Source organism: Erythrolamprus reginae, unplaced genomic scaffold (assembly GCF_031021105.1).
Source record: "Erythrolamprus reginae isolate rEryReg1 unplaced genomic scaffold, rEryReg1.hap1 H_12, whole genome shotgun sequence".
NCBI classification, from domain to species: Eukaryota; Metazoa; Chordata; class Lepidosauria; order Squamata; family Dipsadidae; genus Erythrolamprus; species Erythrolamprus reginae.
In genome coordinates, this window is record NW_027248465.1 from 216,808 (window position 1) to 238,011 (window position 21,204).

General features: G+C 40.9%; 1 protein-coding gene across 1 annotated transcript in view; it reads right to left on the reverse strand.

Moving 5' to 3' along the window:
- The window catches only part of LOC139155353 (sulfhydryl oxidase 1-like), an 80,024-nt gene that overhangs the window by 47,411 nt on the left and 11,409 nt on the right, over positions 1-21,204 (reverse strand). The window contains exons 2-4 of the mRNA XM_070730485.1: positions 7,124-7,224; positions 3,562-3,610; positions 2,022-2,124 (exon numbers count right to left, since the gene is read on the reverse strand). Coding sequence (XP_070586586.1) covers positions 2,022-2,124; positions 3,562-3,610; positions 7,124-7,224 — 253 coding nt within the window. The remainder of the gene's footprint in view (positions 1-2,021; positions 2,125-3,561; positions 3,611-7,123; positions 7,225-21,204) is intronic.

Here is a 21,204-nt window from a genome sequence, read left to right on the forward strand (position 1 = left end):
AGTGCATTTTTGAATATGGAAGCGAAGAGAATAAAAATGGAGTTTCTTTGTTTATGAAATACTGCATTCAGTAAGCGTTATTTTCAATAACTAAAGTTCTATGAGAAACCAGAACACTATTCAAAAACCAAGACAACATAAAAATATAGAAACCTTCCAGAAAACAAAAACAACTAATATCTATTTTAAAAATATTTTTCTACAACTGTTAGAAATTAATTATTTTCTCAAGATCAACAATCACACAAATAAATAATTGATAATGTACTTTCAATCCATGCAGCATAGTAGAAGCTGAATTTAATTAAATATTTATTTATTTGTTTGTTTGTTTGTTTATTTATTGGATTCGTATGCCACCCCTCTCCGTAGACTAGGGGCGGCTAACAACATGATAAAAACAGCATGCAACAATCCAATCCAATACTAAAATAACTAAAAAAAACCTTATTATAAAAACCAAACATACATACAGACATACCATGCGTAAATTGTAAAGGCCTAGGGGGAAAGAATATCTCAGTTCCCCCATGGCTGACGGCAGAGGTGGGTTTTAAGAAGCTTACGAAAGGCGAGGAGGGTGGGGGCAATTCTAATCTCTGGGGGGAGTTGGTTCCAAAGGGCCGGGGCCGCCACAGAGAAGACTCTTCCCCTGGGTCCCACCAAACAACATTGTTTAGTTGACGGGACCCGGAGGAGGCCCACTCTGTGGGACCTAACTGGTCACTGGGATTCGTGCAGCAGAAGGCGGTCCCTGAGATAATCTGGTCCGGTGCCATGAAGGGCTTTATAGGTCATAACCAACACTTTGAATTGTGACCGGAAACTGATCAGCAACCAATGCAGACTGCGGAGTGTTGGGCATATTTGAGGAAGCCCATGACTGCTCTCGCAGCTGCATTCTGCACGATCTGAAGTTTCCGAACACTTTTCAAAGGTAGCCCAATGTAGAGAGCATTGCAGTAGTCGAGCCTCGAGGTGATGAGGGCATGAGTGACTGTGAGCAGTGACTCCCGGTCCAAATAGGACCGCAACTGGTGCACCAGGCGAACCTGGGCAAACGCCCCCCTCGCCACAGCTGAAAGATATATATATTGTTGTCAATTTTAATGTTCTATTTTATTTATTTATTAAATTTCTTATGTCATCCATCTCACTGTCAAGTGACATTATAACTTAATTTAAAATGTTTTGCTGGTCCGGGAAAATTATCCATGACGATTTTTTAACGTGGAAGTTGTTTATATATTTTAAGAGATAATACACGCAGTCAGCAGTACAAATCACAAACCAGTTATATCTTTTAACTTTGACTCACCGTAGCCCCAGTTTCTTCTTCCTTTTCTCTTTGTCTGTTATCCTTCTCATAATGGTTTGGCGGGACCCAGGAGAAGAGCCTTCTCTGTGGTGGCCCCGACCCTCTGGAATCAGCTTCCCCCAGATATCAGAGTTGCCCCCACCCTCCTTGCCTTTTGCAAGCTCCTTAAAACCCACCTCTGTCATCAGGCATGGGGGAATTGAAATTTCCCTTCCCCCTAGGCTTATAGAATTTATACATGGTATGCTTGTATGTATGACAACAATATAAAAAGACAATGTAAACAAATCTAATATTAAAAATAATCTTAAAAAACCCAATTTAAATAACTTGGGTTTTTAAAGATTATTTTTAATATTAGATTTGTTTACATTGTCTTTTTATATTGTTGTTAGCCGCCCCGAGTCTTCGGAGAGGGGCGGCATACAAATCTAATAAATACAAATACAAATGATTTTAGATTACAATTTCCTTTGGTGTAGGGATCTGATACCTTTAAGTCTGCTAAATGTGTAGGACAGCACTATCCTATTTATTAGATTGTTGTAATGAAGCACTTTGAATATCTAATGCAATTTACATGCTCAGTTTTCAGAGTCCAAAGCCCTTTTACTTATTCTGTTGAGTTGAAGCAGCGTGCACAAAGGGATGCTTAAGCATGCTTAAAAGGGATAGTTTGTCTTGCAACCTACTTTCAAATTACCTTATTGGATGCAAAGGTGGGCTGGGAGAAGGCCACGGATCTTCATGACTCTCCATTAAAGAGATTATGGTCCCTCTTAGAGACTCAATGGTTTTTTCATAATCTGTACAGGGGAAAAAGCATATCATTGTCAAATTCCAGTCAACCAGTATGATTAGGTCAAGTTAAATCAAGATAATTCAGGTTACCCCAGAAGACATCATGCATAGGCAAAGTCCCAGCAGCTTCTACCACCTGATTACAGGGAACTATTGCCAATACGTGCTTTCCAATGGCTTAAGGATAATGATTCCCTTTTTCCGATAATTCTATCATCTTTATCCATATAGAGAGAGTACACAGAAAATGATCACATCATGCAAATAACTTTTTATAGACTTTATAAGGTCAAACTTCCAAACATGGAACAACAGGAACCGAGCCATTTTTATCTCCAATAGAGGAAGGTGAGTTCCAGTCACCTGTAGCTCATTTGTCTCAGCAAATCTCTATATACCTGATATAAAAGTTCAGTTGAGAATTGAGGGAAAATCTGAATCTACCCACTTCAATGTAACCCTTCTGCCAAGGAGCCACTCCCAACTTACATGGCTCATCCCAGAGTTCAGTACTTCCTGATGGGAGTCTGAGTAATTATCTTGACCAAGAACGTCACAAATGTTGTCTAACAAATATCACCAATAAAGAAAGAAAAATTGTTTGATCCTCCTACAGTTCAAGAAGCAATCAACAGCATCTGTTGGGAGTTCATAAGGCGATGAACTTTGATTCTGACCTTGGGCTGCAGCAATGTTCATGCAGCAAGGCAAAAGCAATTTCCGCTTTGCTTTTAGATTTTAATTCTTCTTTTGAGACTTACTTTTGATTCCATGATATCCCTCCCACCCTACACTATGGCATGTCCATATTACAGCCTAACGAACATGCTGAGAATTCTTTGTTACATATTTTTAAGTTTCTTCCAAGAGGAACACTCCTTGGTTATCCCTAGAAACAGGAAGCTGCTATGGGATAAATATTTATGTTTTAAGTAGGTCTTCATCCTGGTAGGCAGAAAATAAGCCAGGAATCACAGAATTCGTTTGGAAATGTAAAACCCAATTTTATTATTTTATTTTTAGTTAATTTTTTTTCAAAGCAAAAAGAAACCATGTATTATTCTGAACAATGTTAAGCCTTAGATTAAAACACAAAAGAAAGTCAAGCCATTGGTTCTATTCTAAATAGGTTAATCAGGTTCTGATTTACCTATAACCATAACATATTACTTATCTGGATAAAGAATTTTAGCACCCCAAAATGGAAGTCCCAATTTACTGATTTGAGAAGGACAGAAATATCTTTCAGGCCTTGCCCAAATGAAACATGTAACAGAGATACAGGAAAGGAATGAGACGTCTCAAAGAAACTGCATTACAATAATGGTCATATTACATGGTGGATCATCTCTCTTTGATAAGCATGACTTTTCTTGGGAGAGGAAAGAGACAATTTATTTAGCTGCCACTTTACTGTCAAGAATTCTAAATATGGTACATACCTGGAAGTGGCATGCCATCCTCAGGTTTTTGGGATAACATCTTGAAAAACTGAACAGAAATAAACCAGATTGTTAAAATTTCTTGAAAAACTTGGAAAGAAATAAACCAGATTGTTAAAATTTTGCTTTTAAACATCACTTTTGTAATATGTTAAGCAACACAATTGCCAAGTTGTAATCTGAAGTTCTTATCCATCAACCTACAAGCTGGGAGAGAAGTACAGTGGTACCTCTTCTTACGAACGCTTCTACTAATGAACTTTTCGAGATATGAACCCAGTGTTTAAGATTTTTTTGCCTCTTCTTCCGAGCTATTTTCACCTTACGAATCCAAGCCGCCGCCGCTGGGATACCCCGCCTCTGGACTTCCGTTGCCAGCCGAAGCGCCCATTCTTGCATTGCTGGGATTCCCCTGAGGCTCCCCTCGCTGGGATTCCCTTCATTTTTGCTGGCACTGCTTTGAATCCCAGCGAGGGGAGGCTCAGGGAAATCCCAGCAATGCAAGAACGGGCGCTTCGACTGGCAATGGAAGTCCGGAGGCAGGGATTCCCAGCGAGGGGAGGCTCAGGGAATCCCAGCAACGCAAGAACAGGCGCTTTGGCTGCCAACGGAAGTCCGGAGGTGGGGTTTCCCAGTGAGGGGAGGCTCAGGGGTATCCCAGCAACGCATGAACAGGCGCTTTGGCTGGCAATGGAAGTCCGGAGGCAGGGATTCCCAGTGGCACAAGGCAAAAGGGATGATTTTTGGGATGGGGTTGCACGCATTATTTGCTTTTACATTGATTCCTATGGGGAAAATACTTACGAACCTGGGCACGGAATGAATTAAGTTTGTAAGAAGAGGTACCACTGTATATAGATTGAGATGGAAGAAAATTACAAATCTACACAAATACTTTGTAGAGATCTATAAAACTTCTCTTTTATCCAGGCCCTGATGGGTTATTCATTTTGCCTTCTTACTTCCCTCATTTTTAAAAATTGATATGCTCACACAATTTTTTTTCTTTAAAATTGTTTGTTACATCCACACACACAGTTCTCCAACTGATTTGCAATAAAATTGTTTCACGACATTGCATTCTCTTAGAGCAGCTATCATGCCATATCTAAGCACGAGGATGAGTGGGTTTATTTATCATTTTTGCCGCATTTTATAACTCCTCCAAAATATATTTATCACTCATTTGAAATAAAACTGCAAATTAAGTTTCAATCATTCCGTGGGAAAAATACATCTCTATGCTGCCAGTGGCATTGGATAGGGCAAAGCAACAGAACTCGATTAACAATCAAATATGCCATCCCTTTCCTATGTTGATTCTTTTGGAAAAAATGATAACAGGTCCTGCCAGCTGTGTACTTTCCACCTGATCAAATGTACACAAATCAAGAGGTTGTGTAATGACCAGGCTTTAGAGAACTAACAAAATACAAGGAAAAGGAAGCAGGAAATGCCACATCAGCTTATAACATAAACTGAGTGTAAACCCAGGAAAGAAAGGAAAGGAACAAAGCTTATATATGCAAATAGGAAACTTAAAGTTAGAAAAGACAAGTTCTGGCAGCGGAATAAGATTGCTTTTCTTCTTAAAATAATTGCACAGTGAGGATTAATTCCGATCCAGGATCCTAAATCCTAAAAAGAGAATTACCATCTTTGTCTATTAAAATCAGGCCCCTCTCTCTAAGCCTAATTTATTTCCTTTAATCCCATGAACATTAAGCTAGTAGGATTCTGTTCTGTTTCTTTACAGTCCTACCTGTCAATGACTACTTCAGCTTCAACCACAACAATACACGAGCCAAACAATAGATAGAAACTTAAGGTAAACTACTCTAAACTCGATTGCAGAAAATACAAGTTCAGTAACAGAGTGGTCAATGCCTGGAACACACTACCTGACTCTGTGGTTTCTTCCCCTAACCCCCAAAACTTTAACCTTAAAGTGTCTAATGTTGACTTCACCCCCATTCCTAAGAGGTCGGTAAGGCACGTGCATAAGCGCACACATCATGCCTACCATCCCCTGTCCTTAATGTCCCTTTATATTCTTATTTTTTATATGTATTCAGAAAACCATGTTTATACTTTTATCTGTTATATGTGCTTGACAAACAAACAAATTGTTGGCTATCTCAATTTCCAATACAACCGCGTGTGTGTGTCTTACTGGCGTATTGCCTAGATAGCAGGATTCTTCCTCTAGATGCTTGGAGAACTCTCGGGGTTGGTAGTGAACCCCCCATCTTCTGGTGTTGGCTTTTCTAGCTTGATGTGCTGAGTGCCTAGCCTAAAAAAACCTAGAAGTTCATGGCCTCTGTGGCAACAATCTCTAATTTCAGGGCCGGAACATATAGGTGGGCATATATCAGAGCTCATTTTTATCTCAGAGCTATGAATAGATCCAGATGTGATGGATAATCACCTAAAACCTGCTTGAGGCAAAGGGACTCAGTCTAATAGACTTTCCAGAGCACCCAATAGATCCAAATGCTTTCTAGAGAGCTTAAACAATTTCCCAGATCTCTGGTGGGCAGTTCAGTTCAATACCTGGAGGGCCAGTGCAATGGGAGGCAAGCTGGATACTGAACATGATTAGCCTTAAAGTGCTCTGGGGAAATGAAGGATCACAAATGATATCAGGAGTACCCATAAAGGTAAAACTCAAATGAACTTCTAACACAGAAGTAAGCTTTTCCCCCCACTTTTGAGAGAGTAACTGTGATTCATTAGCCCCTGTTCAGGGTTTCGGATTCTCTTTCAGGGAAAAGTCAAGAGAGAAATTTCCCACTTGGCTATTGTAACCAATTCTCAGGTATTTCACTGACAAAATCGCTCCGAATCATCAAAGTTTTGATTCCTAATGAACAAAGTCTTTAGTGATGACTAGGGCATACAAATCCAATAAATAATAATAATAATAATAATAATAATAATAATAATAATAATAATATATTATTATTGTTGTTGTTGTTATATTATTATTATTATTATTATTATTATTATTATTATTATTATTATTATTATATTATTATTCATTATTATTTTGGCCTACAAATTGCAGGCAGTGAATAGGTAGCTGTTTGTATTGTCTTCTGCTACTTACAGTCTGGATCCATGTCTGTTTCTGGCTCTGATAAGAGGCACATTTGCACAGTACAAATAATCTCTAACCTCTAGATAAATGGGTGGCCAAGGGTCACTGCATGTACGTTAGTGATATCATCAAAGTGTATATTGCCAATTTTTCTTTCTTTATCACCAAAATCTAGCAAGAAATCGTGTATCTGAAGAGTTTGCCATCTGAATTCAGCTACACAAATTTCTAAAGGATAAAAAAAGAAGTTTGGGGGATGCTACAAGTTGCCCCTCCTGAGAGATCATCAGATACAAGAGCTTCCATGTGCCAGATGGTATTGTATGCGTCTCTGAAAGAATTTGCTATACTCAGCAGTCTACCACTAGATCAGCTACTTCTGGGGATGCTGGCTTATAATGACCTAAAATCATGCTGATTGGAGAGAACGGGAATTGCAACCCTCACTACCAGAATTTTTACCTTCACTGTAGGGTAACTCTTTATTCCAAACTTGTAACAGATGTTCTTATTCGAAAAATCAGCACAATCTATAGCTCCCAGCATCACAGCAGGTCTCCAGTCTAGAAGGAAGAAAGACAAGAGGAAATAATACAATCTCATTTTTCCAGTATGTGAAAACATGTAACTGACTGTATATAAAAGTCTAGATAGCCAGGAGCTGTTCCTTTTTTTGTTGTTGTTCTGTACAACAGCCAAGAAATATGATGAGAGAGAGAGAGAGAGAAAGATGAAGAGAGGGAGAGAGAAAGAAAAGGAAAATAAATAGTTTTTCCAACTCACAGCTGAGATTTGCTGATCCTTCCTTAACTATTATTAACTCTAACTTTCAAATTGAGCAATCCCTATTTTGGCAGTAAAGCCTGTAAAATTCTATATGGCCCCAAAATCGTCTTGAATCCCATTCTAATTTAGACAAAAGGTTTGGATCTTATTTAAGAAATTACCACTAATGTCATGATGTAGTTTCCAATGGCTTCTCAAATGAAAGATTTAAGATTTATTAGATTTGTATGCCGCCCCTCTCCGAAGGACTCGGGGCGGCATACAAATCTAAGTGCTATAAAAGCTTTTAATAAAAGGAAAGGTTTGCCTGGTTGAAACAGCTAGAGCTGATACAAAACGTAGCTGCAAAGACAGTTATCTGGTTCCTTAGTTTGTGCATATTACATCTGTTTCACAAGCTACATTGTTTGCTAGTATACTTCCAGCACAGTTCAAGATGATGCCTTTCATGGCATAAGACTGAGTTATTTTAGGAACTACATCTTCACAAATACTCCTACCAATCCCATCCCATTAGGTCAAGTAGGTAAAAATGTTTTCTGGGTCTCATCTATTATGAATTGCCATCTGGCAGGGCCCAGAATGAGAGCTTCCGCCCATCATGGGGCCTGCTGTTTGGAAGACACATCATTCCCACAAAGATTAGTTTGGCTCCAACATTGTTGGCCTTGTGCAATATCTTAAAAACACAATCCCATCACCAAGCCTGATTGATTGGCCTATAACAGTGATTGGCGAACCTAATGGCACGGGTGCCAGAGGCGGCACGCAGAGCCATATCTGCTGGCACTCAAGCCATTGCCCTAGCTCCAGCTCCAATGTGCATGTGTGTGCGGGCCAGCTGATTTCTGGCTCACACAGAGGCTCTGGGAGGGTGTTTTTTGATTTCTAGAGAGCCTCGGGGGGGGGGACATTTTTACCCTGCCCCACCTCCAGGGAAGTCTTTGGAGTCTGTGGAGAGTGAAACATGAGTCTACTGGGCCCAGCAGAAATTGGGAAATAGGTTATTTCCGGCCTCCAGAGGGGCAGGGGAAGCTGTTTTCGGCCCTCCCCAGGCATTGAATTATGGGTGTGGGCATTCGCGCATGCACAATAGAGTGCACCCATGCTCTTTTGGCACCTGAGAAAAAAAGGTTCGCCATCACTGGCCTATACAGTCATTCATGGCAGAGTTATTTTAAGACCTCTTTACCACCTGTTTACAATCACTCCCTACTCGTGCCCGTTAGGTCCAACAGTAAGAGTGCCATCAAATCATTTTCAACTCCTGGCTAGGGAGGAGTTGAAAGGCCAACTGGAGCTGGAGCTAAAGAGAACTCAATGCTTTTTTGACATGAACATTGAGAAATCACAGGACAGCTCCAAGTCACTAACAGCAGGAAGATACTAGACTTTTCATGAAATTCGGTGGTTAGGAAGGAACGAAAAGGGCCTACGGAGAGGGGCGGCATACAAATCCAATAAATAAAATAAAATAAAATAAAATAATAAAATAAAATAATAAATAAATAAATTTGCAAAGGAAAAAAGGAGGAGATATATTGTTATGGGAAAGCAAACATTGCATTCAACAAGGGATGTGGGAGGGTAAGGAAATGACAACGATACATCCATCACCACATAAATCATGAGATTCAATACACTTGCATCAGTTCTTCTTATTTGCATGATGATGCATATGGTCATTTTGATGTCATTGTGGCTTTTTATGAATGTAACTGGAACCGCACAAAATATGAAAGACCTGGAATTACATTGAAATTAAACTGAAGTATTCAGATAAAATTCCTCAACATATTTTCCTTTAAGCTGCATAAAAATCCTGAAATGGATTTTTTTTCTCAGAAAAGGAATGTGGACAAAGTCCACACATACCAGGGGAAGCATAAAGTAGGTTTTCTACTAAGCCATCACAAAAAAAAGGGATTAAAAAACTTTATTCAAGACAAAGTGGAACAAAAACCTTAACTGTAAGAGGCAACTGTGCTAATAGGATTTTGGTCTTGGTGTTATAAACAATTCTGTCATATCTGTGCAGTGGTGGTTAGTTTTCTGGAAAGCTGCAGCTGAGTTCAAGCTTATCTAAGGTCAAGTAGAGAAACAGGGGGGTGGCCTTGAAGGAGAAATTCAGAAATGATTATGTGACCATGAGCTAAGTAAGGCTGGATGGAGAGAAAGGCTTTTGTTATATCCTACAACAATATAACAATAAAAAAAAAAGAATTCCAATCGTTCTTGTATCTTGATCTACCTCGAAAGGCTGACAAGTAGACTGATGACAAAGTCAGTTTCAGAAGTGATTTAAGTTCATGAACGTGTCCTCAATGCTTCATGGCTGAACCAGACACCTTAGATGCAGAGGGTGTGGAGGAAATGGTAGCAGTGGTGGTGAGGACACGCATAAGGGAGGGAGGTTATAGTAAGAGAATATAGGAAATGACCTTGAAAGACAGGAGGAAGAATCACTACAAGGCAACAGTGGGGCTGGATCCTGGAGCAGAAACTAATTTGAGAAAAAACTTATGACAAGCAAGCCCTACCTAGCTCACATGAAGATTTTTTTTTTGGGGGGGGGGGGCATGTTCAGGCTTGCAAGATTTTGCTAGAATAACTGTTACAATAAATGAATAATACAATACATAATACAAATCTGACCTATATGGTATTGCTGTCTTAGTCTGGTCTAACTTGTAGACAGAGACATAAAGGAAGGCATCTTTGGTAAAATTGTCTGAAATCAGCCATAAACAGAAGGATTCTTTGGCACAAAGGAGAAAGAAGAGGAGTACTGTACTGTAATTATCTTAAGCTCATGCACACAGAGATTAGGTGCCTAATAGTTGGCAAAGAAGCTGCCTCTAACTCTTTCATAGAAACAATCTTGTACATACATATTAGTTGGAACAAACTTCCAGCAGACGTGGTTGGTAAATCCACAGTAACTGAATTTAAACATTCCTGGGATAAACATACAGTGGAACCTCGACATACGAGCAGCTCTACTTACGAGCTACTCGAGATAAGAGCTGGGAGGGGAGCGACATTTTTGTTCGCCTCCCGAGCTCACATTCGGGATACGAGCGCCAAGGAGCTGTCTCCTGAAGCCGAACACTAACTTCCGCTTTCGGCTTCAGGAGACAGCTCCTTGGCGCTCGTATCCCGCGTGTTTTAAAAGGTTGCAGCCGGCCTGGGGGGCTCGGGGGCTTCCCCCCGAGCCCCCCAGGCCGGCTGCCACGTTTTAAAACACCCGCCCCGCTTCGCAGCTGTCTGCTGAATCCGGACCGCTAACTTCCGCGTTTGGATTCAGCAGAGAGCTGCGAAGCGGGGGCGGGTGTTTTAAAACGTGGCAGCCGGCCTGGGGGGCTCGGGGGGAAGCCCCCGAGCCCCCCAGGCCGGCTGCCACGTTTTAAAACACCCGCCCCGCTTCGCAGCTGTCTCTGAACGCTAACTTCCGCGTTCGGCGGCAGCGGTTTTTTTTTGTTGTTGCACGGATTAATTGACTTTACATTGTTTCCTATGGGAAACAATGTTTCGTCATACGAGCGTTCCGACTTACGAGCCTCCTTCCGGAACCAATTAGTCTCGTAAGTCGGGGTTCTACTGTATATCCATTTCCACATAAAGAGCTGATAGATAAATTAGTGAAGATTGGACTTAATCCCTGGATAGTTCAATGGATTTGCAGCTGGCTGAAGCGTAGATATCAAAGAGTTATTGTTAATGGCGAGTATTCTGACCAGAGTCAGGTTACAAGTGGTGTGCCACAAGGGTCTGTTCTGGGTCCTATTCTTTTTAACATGTTTGTGAGTGACATAGGGGAAGGTTTTGTAGGGAAGGTTTGCCTATTTGCCGATGACTCTAAAGTGTGCAATAGGGTTGATATTCCTGGAGGCGTCTGTAATATGGTAAATGATTTAGCTTTACTAGATAAATGGTCAAAGCAATGGAAACTGCAGTTTAATGTTTCCAAATGTAAAATAATGCACTTGGGGAAAAGGAATCCTCAATCTGAGTATTGTATTGGCATTTCTGTGTTAGCAAATACTTCAGAAGAAAAGGATTTAGGGGTAGTGATTTCTGACAGTCTCAAAATGGGTGAACAGTGCAGTCAGACGGTAGGGAAAGCAAGTAGGATGCTTGGCTGCATAGCTAGAGGTATAACAAGCAGGAAGAGGGAGATTATGATCTCGCTATATAGAATGCTGGTGAGACCACATTTGGAATACTGTGTTCAGTTCTGGAGACCTCACCTACAAAAAGATATTGACAAAATTGAACGGGTCCAAAGACGGGCTACAAGAATGGTGGAAGGTCTTAAGCATAAAACGTATCAGGAAAGATTTAATGAACTCAATCTGTATAGTCTGGAGGACAGAAGGAAAAGGGGGGACATGATCGAAACATTTAAATATATTAAAGGGTTAAATAAGGTCCAGGAGGGAAGTGTTTTTAATAGGAAAGTGAACATAAGAACAAGGGGACACAATCTGAGGTTAGTTGGGGGAAAGATCAAAAGCAACATGAGAAAATATTATTTTACTGAAAGAGTAGTAGATCCTTGGAACAAACTTCTAGCAGACATGGTAGATAAATCCACAGTAACTGAATTTAAACATGCCTGGGATAAACATATATCCATCCTAAGATAAAATACAGAAAATAGTAGAAGGGCAGACTAGATGGACCATGAGGTCTTTTTCTGCCGTCAGACTTCTATGTTTCTATGTTTCTAATAGTAAAACTGTGGCTATTTACGGTGGTCCCCCATGAATTCTATAATCCAAAAAGAAAGAAAAGTCTCATAATTGTCTTAGAAGCTGATAATTTTGAGTGTCCAAACAATTTTGAGGCAAAATAGTGAGATAGCTATGAAAAGAGAATACTGTAAAGGTAATTCTCAACTTACAACAAGTCACTTAGGGACAGTTCAAAGTTACGACATCACTGAAGAAAGTGACCTAAAGGACCATTTTTCACACTTACAACCGTTGTAGCATCAATTCAGATGCTTGGCTCATATTTACGACGATTGCGGTGTCCCAGGATCATGTGACTCCCCTTATGCAATCTGTTTAACTGCAATGATTTACTTAACAACTCATGCAAGAAAGGTTGTAAAAGGGGGCAAAATTCACTTAACAACATAAATTTTGGGTTTGACTCTGGTCATAAGCCAAGGGCAGAGGTGGGCTGTTAAGGTGGAACGGTGGTGTGTGCTCCCCCCCCGTGGCTCTGAGTGCTACTGGAGTCCAGCACAATTATGCTACTGCATCTGAGCAGGTAGTGAAATTGCGCACGGACACCCAGGTGCACACATAACCCATCCACCTTAGCAGCCCACCTCCTGCCAACGGCTACCCGTAGACTTAAGGGTGAGTCCTCTAGATCAGTGTTTCCCAACCTTGGCAATTTGAAGATATCTGGTCTTCAACTCCCAGAATTCCCCAGCCAGCATTTAAGTCCCTGGTGGTGAACGAAACCAGCCGCTGCTTTCCAGGCTCATTGAGCTGAATTTGCTGCTTCTTCTGGGATAGGATTTTTTTCCTCCGTGTTTGCTTTTCTAATTTATTTATTGACAATCGCGCGTTCCCTCCCCTGTTTGTGTAAGGCAGCCTTTCCCAGCCAGGTGCCTCCCCGGCTGTATTACAAGTACTGTAGTTCCCAAATGTGGTTCCTAAGCATGACTCACCAGACTCACTTGAGTGATAGGGCAGTGTTTCCCAACCTTGGCAATTTAAAGATATTTGGACATCAACTCCCAGAATTCCCCAGCCAGCGAATGCTGGCTGGGGAATTCTGGGAGTTGAAGTCCAAATATCTTCAAGTTGCCAAGGTTGGGAAACACTGCTCTAAATAAGGGAACAATCTGTTCTAAATGGCAGTGCACAAAAGCCAGAGGTACAGATAATAACTGTTTGAGCAAAAGATCTTGGCCTTTGCCACGAAGCCGTGATGCCCCTGAAACTCAAACATGAAGTCTGCTTCAAATCACCGTATTCCAGAAGTGTCTTGATAATGAGTGACATTATGACATAGCCAGGAAAGCCATTATCAGTTCAGGATGACTACCTCTAGCAAAGAGACGCTTTATCCTATGTAAATGAAGATAATACAAAGGCTTCCAAGGTCCTGCGACCCTGTTGCATGAAGAGCTGATTAACACCAGGCATGTGACAAAAAGCCCTTCTGCTAAAGCCACACAAGATAAAAGTCACACTTCTGGAATAGGGATCATATTTCAGTCTAAAATGAATGTGTTTTCATCACAGGATGAAACTTTGCATTGCCCAAACTCAAGTCAATCTGCTAGTCGTAGCTTTTAGCTCGATCCAAATTCACCTTGCTTGTAAAAATTCATCTTGCCTGAGCGTAATCCAGTTTATTGTATTTGAATAATGATAGGTATATACTGTATTAAGATATATTGAAGGTGCATGAAGTTGCATGTTGAATGTGGAGGAAAAAAATCTTTGGAAAAAAAGAAAAACAAATTCATCTTGCTCTTTCAGACACATTTAATCAGAAAAGCAAGCATATGTTCTTATCCCAAAAGACCATGGTCAATTTTTTTTTGCATAATATGGAGGGTGGGAATGAGGATATGAAGGCAGAAATATAGTTTGGCAAAAGATGCCTCTTTATTATGAATAGTCCAAACACATCTAAAAAAGCATTTGGCGGAGGCAAGTTAGACTATGAGATTAAGCCCCAAAATCAACATATGGAATGTGATAAAGCATAGGTCTTCAAACATGGCAACTTTAAGACTTGTGGACTTCAACTCCCAGAATTCTCCAGCCAGCAGAGCTCTGAGATATTGGAACACTGCTATCATGTTTCCCCTGGTCCTTCTTTTTATTCAACTAGATATACCAAGTTCCTGCAACTGTTTCCAGAGTCTCAACATCCTTTTTACATCGTGGTGATAAAAACTGAATGCAGTATTCTAAGTGTGGCCTTACCAAGGCATTATAAAATGGTATTAACACCTTATGTGACCTTGACCCCCTGTTAATGCAGCCTAGAACTGTGTTGGCTTTTTTGGCAGCTTCTGCACAAGGACTCAAAGATCCCTCTCATAGTTACTACTGTTGAGAAAGGTACCACATATACTGTACCTGTGCATTTTGTTTTTCTTCCCTAAATGTAGAACCTTACTTTTTTCACCATTGAATTTCATTTTGTTTGATAGCGGCCAATGCTCAAGTCTGTCAAAATTCTGCTGTATTTTGAGCCTATCTTCTGGAGTGTTAGCTATTCCTGCCCGTTTGGTGTCATGTGATGGGATCTACTATGGGACATTTGTTTGATTTCCCCCTATCTTCATCCAGTAGCTTCCTGTGATTCCATAGCTGTAGTTCCATACACACACAAAAAACAGAAGATCGGGAAGAAAAGATCCAACAAAGGCAATTTTATGCTCATATGGAACATTTGCAAACCATGTGGAAGTATTTAGAACTCTGCAAGAAACCTTTTTCTTCAGGTATTTGTCTTCCCTTGTCAACTACTACACCCATTGTTGTAATTTTCTATGGCATTGGTTGGGAAATATGGAACCTACAATCCAACACAATGAAGAATACAAACATAGATGAATGCTGGATTAGGTACTAATGACTTCTTGATTTCTATGCACAATGCAATAATTGTTCCATATGGGTGGAAAAATAAATTAACTTCCATGGGAAGGTTTAAAAAATGTCATTCTGTCTAGTGAACTATTTAAAAGATATTTTGGCAAAAATCTTGCAGCAAATTAATCTATGGATTTCGGACCATATTTTTCCTGGATCATAAGCAAAAGCTGCAATGTCATTTGAATGTTCTCCCACACAAATGTTTCTTGCTCACCTAAATTGTTACAATCAATCAACCAATCAGCATTTTGTCTTCTGCAGTATGAAGATTATCTTGGATGCAGTACAGGTAATCCTCAACTTACAACAGTTCATTTAGTGACTGTTCAAAGTTACAACAGCACTGCAAAAAGGGACTTATGATCATTTTTCATACTTATGACTGTTGCAGAATCCCCATGGTCATGTGATCAAAATTTGGATGCTTGGAAACTGGCTTGTATTTATAAGAGTTGCAGTATCCCGGGGGTCATGTGATCATCCTTTGAGACCCTAACCCTAACAAACAAAGTCAATGGGGGAAGCGAGATTTACTTAACAACTGTGTTGCTAACTTAACAACTGCAGTGATTCAAACTGTGACAAGAAAGGTCGTAAAATGGGCAGAACTCACTTAACAAATGTTTCACCTAGCAACATAAATTTCGGGCTCAATTGTGGTCATAAATCAAGGACTACCTGTATGATGCGACCAGTATTAAGGAAGACCAGACCTTGCAACTAGCAGCCAACAAAAAGCTTCAGCAATAGGCAAGGTAGCCAATTTGATGTTGTGATTAAGACACTAGCGTAGAAACAGGAAGACTGGGACTTCCGGTGGTGACATCACAGCAGTGCGAGGGAAAACAGAATGGTTTCCCTTCCTAGATCCTGAATTTTTCACGTTTGGGGACCCCTCCAGGCGGGGTGAGCCTGGAGAGTATGCAGAATAGAGGGGAAGCCTGGAGAGCAGAGAAGTGGAAAGGCAAACACCCTCTAAAACAAAAGAAATTCCTATTAATCCGACACAAAAGTGTCCGTCATCACATGTTGGACCTGAAGCCCTGACTAGCCAGAGACGCTAAGGAAGAGAAGAGTTACTTAACAGACAGGGCAGATGAAGCTGGGCCAAAAATTTCAGTCACAGCATAGAATTAGAAGATTGGGGGGGGGGGGGGGGGGGGGGAATTGGAATAAAAATTATACAATAACCAAATCTGCGGCCTATAAAGAGAACCAATATAAGATGTTTTATCATTGACATTTGGCACCAGAAAGGCTGGCCAAGATGTATCCAAAATGTTGGAAATGCAGACAGGGGCAAGGTACCTTCTTCTTTCATTCATGGTGGTCATGCCCCAAAACTGGATGAATATACAGAAATGGCTGCAGGATTTAACTAAGTGTCAAATAGAAATTAAACTGGAACTGTTTCTCTTAGGGATATTTAGGGGCAAATTATTTTATTTATTTGTTCAGATTTCTATGCTGCCCTTCTCCGCAGACTCAGGGCAGCTTACAAAAATGATAACAGAAAGATAAAGTATTTGATGTTACATATATTAACAGAAGCAAGAACTGCCTTGCTTCTGTTCTTCGGAGAGGGGCGGCATACAAATCTAAATAATAAATAAATAAATAGTATTGGAACAAATAAAATATACTGCCAGAAGGATTAGTAATTCAAAAAATATTTGATTGTGCAGAAATGGATAAACTCACATTAGAGTTAAGGGGAAAGGAAGATTTAGAATATTATGTGGTATGGGAGAAATGGTATGAATGGACAGATAATAGAAATAAGAAATGGAAATGTACATAAAAGGAGTAGAGCAAACCTGGGCAAGGGGCGGCCCGCCCACTGTCTGTGACTGGCCCGCCCACTATCTGTGAGCCGTCCGCGGAGGTCGGGGTCCGCTCCAGTGCGAGGATGAAAGAGCTCACCGCGTCTGCTAGGACTCCTCTGGTTCCTGCTTTCCTGATGAATCATGTTGGACCTGGCAGACGCGGTGAGCTCTTTCATCCTCGCACTGGAGCAGACCCCGACCTCCTACCGAGAGCGGCCAAGCACAGAAACCACGCAAACACTCCAGCGCAGTGACTGTGGTGCACCATGTTGCCGTAAAGCAAACTATTAGGGGTATGTAGAGTGGGTCTGGGTGTTTAGGTCAGGCCAGGGTCTGGGTCTTTACAGTATTGGGTAGAATTGAGTTAATTATATTAGCCCTCTAAAACCATCCCAATTTCTCATGTGGCCCCATGGCAAAATTAATTGCCCACCCCTGGAGTAGAATGTTTGGAAATAGAATGTATAGAATATATTGAATATTGATTTTGGTTGTATGAATGTCACAGATCTTGTCAAATAAGTATGAAAGATATGTAAACGGCAATAAAAACAAAATTTAAAAAAGAGAAACTCAAAGACTATGAATTCCAGTCCTGTCTTACAACAAAGCCAGCTGGATCACCTTGGGCAGTCAATCTCTCCTAGCCTTAGGAAACTGCTGAAAAATCTTGCCTGGAAAACTGCAGGGATCAGATCAAGTGGTCATCAGGAGTCAGAAAATCATCTTGAAGGCACAAAATAAATTGATATAACTACCCCTCAGAGCAACACATTTCGCCTTAATGAGTTTGAGTTTTAAACTTACAGTGCAAACGTCTTCAAAAGTCTTGCCTTAGGGAACTCTCATTACAGTGTTCCCTCGATTTTCACGGGGGATGCGTTCCGAGGCCGCCCGCAAAAGTCGAATTTCCGCGAAGTAGAGATGCGGAAGTAAATACACTATTTTTGGCTATGGACAGTGTCACAAGCCTTCCCTTAACACTTTAAACCCATAAATTACCATTTCCCCTTCCTTTAGCAACCATTTAGATTATTACTCACCATGTTTATTTATTAAAGTTTATTAAAAAAATATTTATTAAAGGCAGACGAAAGTTTGGCGATGACGTATGATGTCATTGGGCAAGAAAAACCGTGGTATAGGGAAAAAACCCGCAAAGTATTTTTTTAATTAATATTTTTGAAAAACCGTGGTATAGACATTTCGCAAAGTTCGAACCGGCGAAAATTGTATTCAGCAGATTCAAATCAGGCCATTTACAGCCTATGCTTGGGGAGGAGATACTCAACCAGCAAGCTATTTTTGAACAAATGTTCTATATTAATTTTTTTTTAATTTTCACATGAAATGCATATAAGAGAGACTTGGCAAGCTCCTCTTTCTGTTGCCTCTGCATAGATTTTTGCCTTTAAAAATGTTTTGCCGTTGTTAACTTTTGCCAGAGTGGAATATTTCCAGCTCCTATTTATGAGCCCTTCTAAAAATGAAGAAATTCTCAAATGGACTCTTTCAAAAATTAAAAAAAAAACAAGGAAACTGTCTCCCCTGTTAGGGATGAAATGGGATTAGAGAGAGTGCAGAATTGCAACTACAAGCAAAAATAGTGTGTGGTGTAGAACGTGACTATTTCAAGAGCCAATACTTTCCTGAACATAGCCAAAGAATGAGTTTAAGATGTTAAGTCAGAATATTGAGGGTCCTGTTGCTGGCAAGGAAAATCCCTTAAAGAAAGGCAATTGAATGTACTTGTTCAATTTTACTTTCCAATTTATGTCTCATTTATTCCCCCCTCCATGCTAGTACAGTGATACCTCATCTTACGAACCCCTCGTCATACAAATTTTTTTGAGATATGAACCCAGGGTTTAAGATTTTTTTGCCTCTTCTTCCGAACTATTTTCACCTTACGAACCCGCTGCCACCACTGGGATGCCCCGCCTCCAGACTTCCGTTGCCAGCCGAAGCGCCCATTTTCGTGCTGGTGGGATTCCCCTCAGGCTCCACTCCTTGGGAAACCCCACCTCTGGATTTTGTGATGCTGCAGGGGAATCCAGCAGGGGAATCCCACCAGTGCGAAAACGGGTGCTTCGGCTGGCAACGGAAGTCTGGAGGTGGGGTTTCCTAGCGAGGGAAGCCTCAATGAAATAGCAGCATCGCAAATCTGGTCTGAGCATTAATATTCAGGTCTACTTCTTCAGTACAATTGTTATTGTTATTGTTATTATTATTTATTAGACTTGTATGCTGCCCTTCTCCGGAGACCCGGGGCGGCTCATAGGGTACAATATAAAATCACAATCACAACTACACATCACATTTGGTTGCCGGGGAGGGGTGGATCTAATTGCCCCATACCTCGTGACATAAATGAGTCTTAAGACTCTTGCAAAAGGCGAGGAGGGTAGTGGTAGTACAAATCTCTGGAGGGAGCTGATTCCAGAGGGCCAGGGCTGCCACAGAGAAGGCTCTTCCCCTAGGCCCCACCAGACGACATTGTCTAGTCGACGGGACCTGGAGAAGGCCAACTCTGTGGGACCTAACAGGCCGCCGGGATTTATGCGGCAGAAGGTGGTCCCCCAATGGAGGACAAGGGTCATGACAGAAACAGATTAAAGCCTTTATAGCAAAAGGAAAGGGACATTTATTATCGGACCTTATTATCAAAAGTCCTAAGTGCTGTTGGGTCAGATGAGGTGGCTGAGGCTTCCCAGGGCAGTTGCAGTTTTGTGCTGTACTACAGCACTCTCCCAATTTAGGTGTAGCCGGTGCTTCCAGAGCCTCCCACATCCTCCCGTGGCACCTCCACACTCCTTCTTTGTGGCTCCCTCTGTTAAAAACCTGTGATCCTCAATTAATGATGGCAAGCAGAAGTGCCAAGAATGAGGCTGCGAACTGCAGTCATATGACATTTCACTTACTGACCAAAATTCCAGTTTCAGTTGTGGTTGTAAGTTGAGGACTACAGTGTACTTGTAATTAGCAATTTGGATTCAGACTCTCCTATCTACAGTAATAAGTTGGGCAAAATAAGCATGTGCGTTTGGGAGATAACTTTGACATGGACATGCCTAAAGTGATAATAATATTGAAATAAAAATAATAATAAAACAAGGAAGATGAAGGAAATACAGTGGTACTTCATGATACGAACCTAATTGGTTCCAGGAGGAGGTTCGTAAGGTGAAAAGTTTGTAAGACGAAACAATGTTTCCCATAGGAATCAATGTAAAAGCAAATAATGCGTGCAAATCCTTCAGGAAAATCCCAAACTTTAGAAGGGAGGCGAACAGAGGGCAGGGAGGAGCAGCTAAAGGGGGTGGGTAGAAGAAGCAAGGCTAGACTAAAGGGTGAGTGGGAAGGAAGAAAGGCAAGGGGGGCGCCCCTCCCTTTTCTTTCTTCAAAAGACACCCTTTCAGTGCCTCTGCAAGCACGCTATTCTCTGCAAACTCTTTCCCCCTCCAAGCCACCCCTCCCTTTTCTTTCTTCAAAAGACACCCTTTCAGTGCCTGTGCAAGCACGCTGTTCTCCTACTTTTTAAAATGCAAACTCTTTCCCCCTCCAAGCCGCCCCTCCCTTTTCTTTCTTCAAAAAAGGGGAAAAAAAGAAACCCCTTAATCCCAGCAGCAGCGGTTTGGGTTCCTAAGGTGAAAATAGTTCGGAAGAAGAGGCAAAAAAATCTTTAAAACCGGGTTCGTGTCTCGAAAAGTTTGTTAGAAGAGGCGTTCGTAAGATGACGTACCACTGTACTGGAAATAATATAGTAGTAAATAATAGCCATAGTCAAGAAGATCAGCAGATACCAGGTTTAAACAGCAAATTAAAGGGGAGACTAATCTTAATTCAATCAAAAATGTTTCTATCAATCCATCAATGGGGAGACTGCAGTAAATCAATCAACGCTTGATAAAGAAGAAACAGTGCCTTTCTGGGCACATATATGGGACAACATAAAGAAATACAACAGGAACGCAACTTGGCTAAAAGAGATAGATAAGTAAAAAAAGAAACTGAAATGAAAGAACTTATAATAACAATAGAAATGCTTGGACCAAAGGCAAGAAATATTAGGAACTGATCATCATCAGGTGAAGATGAACTCCTGGGTTTTGGCTGAAACATCTGGCTAGTCTACACCCACTCATTGTGAAGCATTTAATAACATACTGCAAAGAGGTAAAATTGAAGAGTGGTTTTAACATCTGATAAAGAAAAATCCAGCAAAGAGCACCCGGGCAACTGCAGACCAATTGACCTGTTCACCAACAACTTTTAAATTGCTAACTGGTGT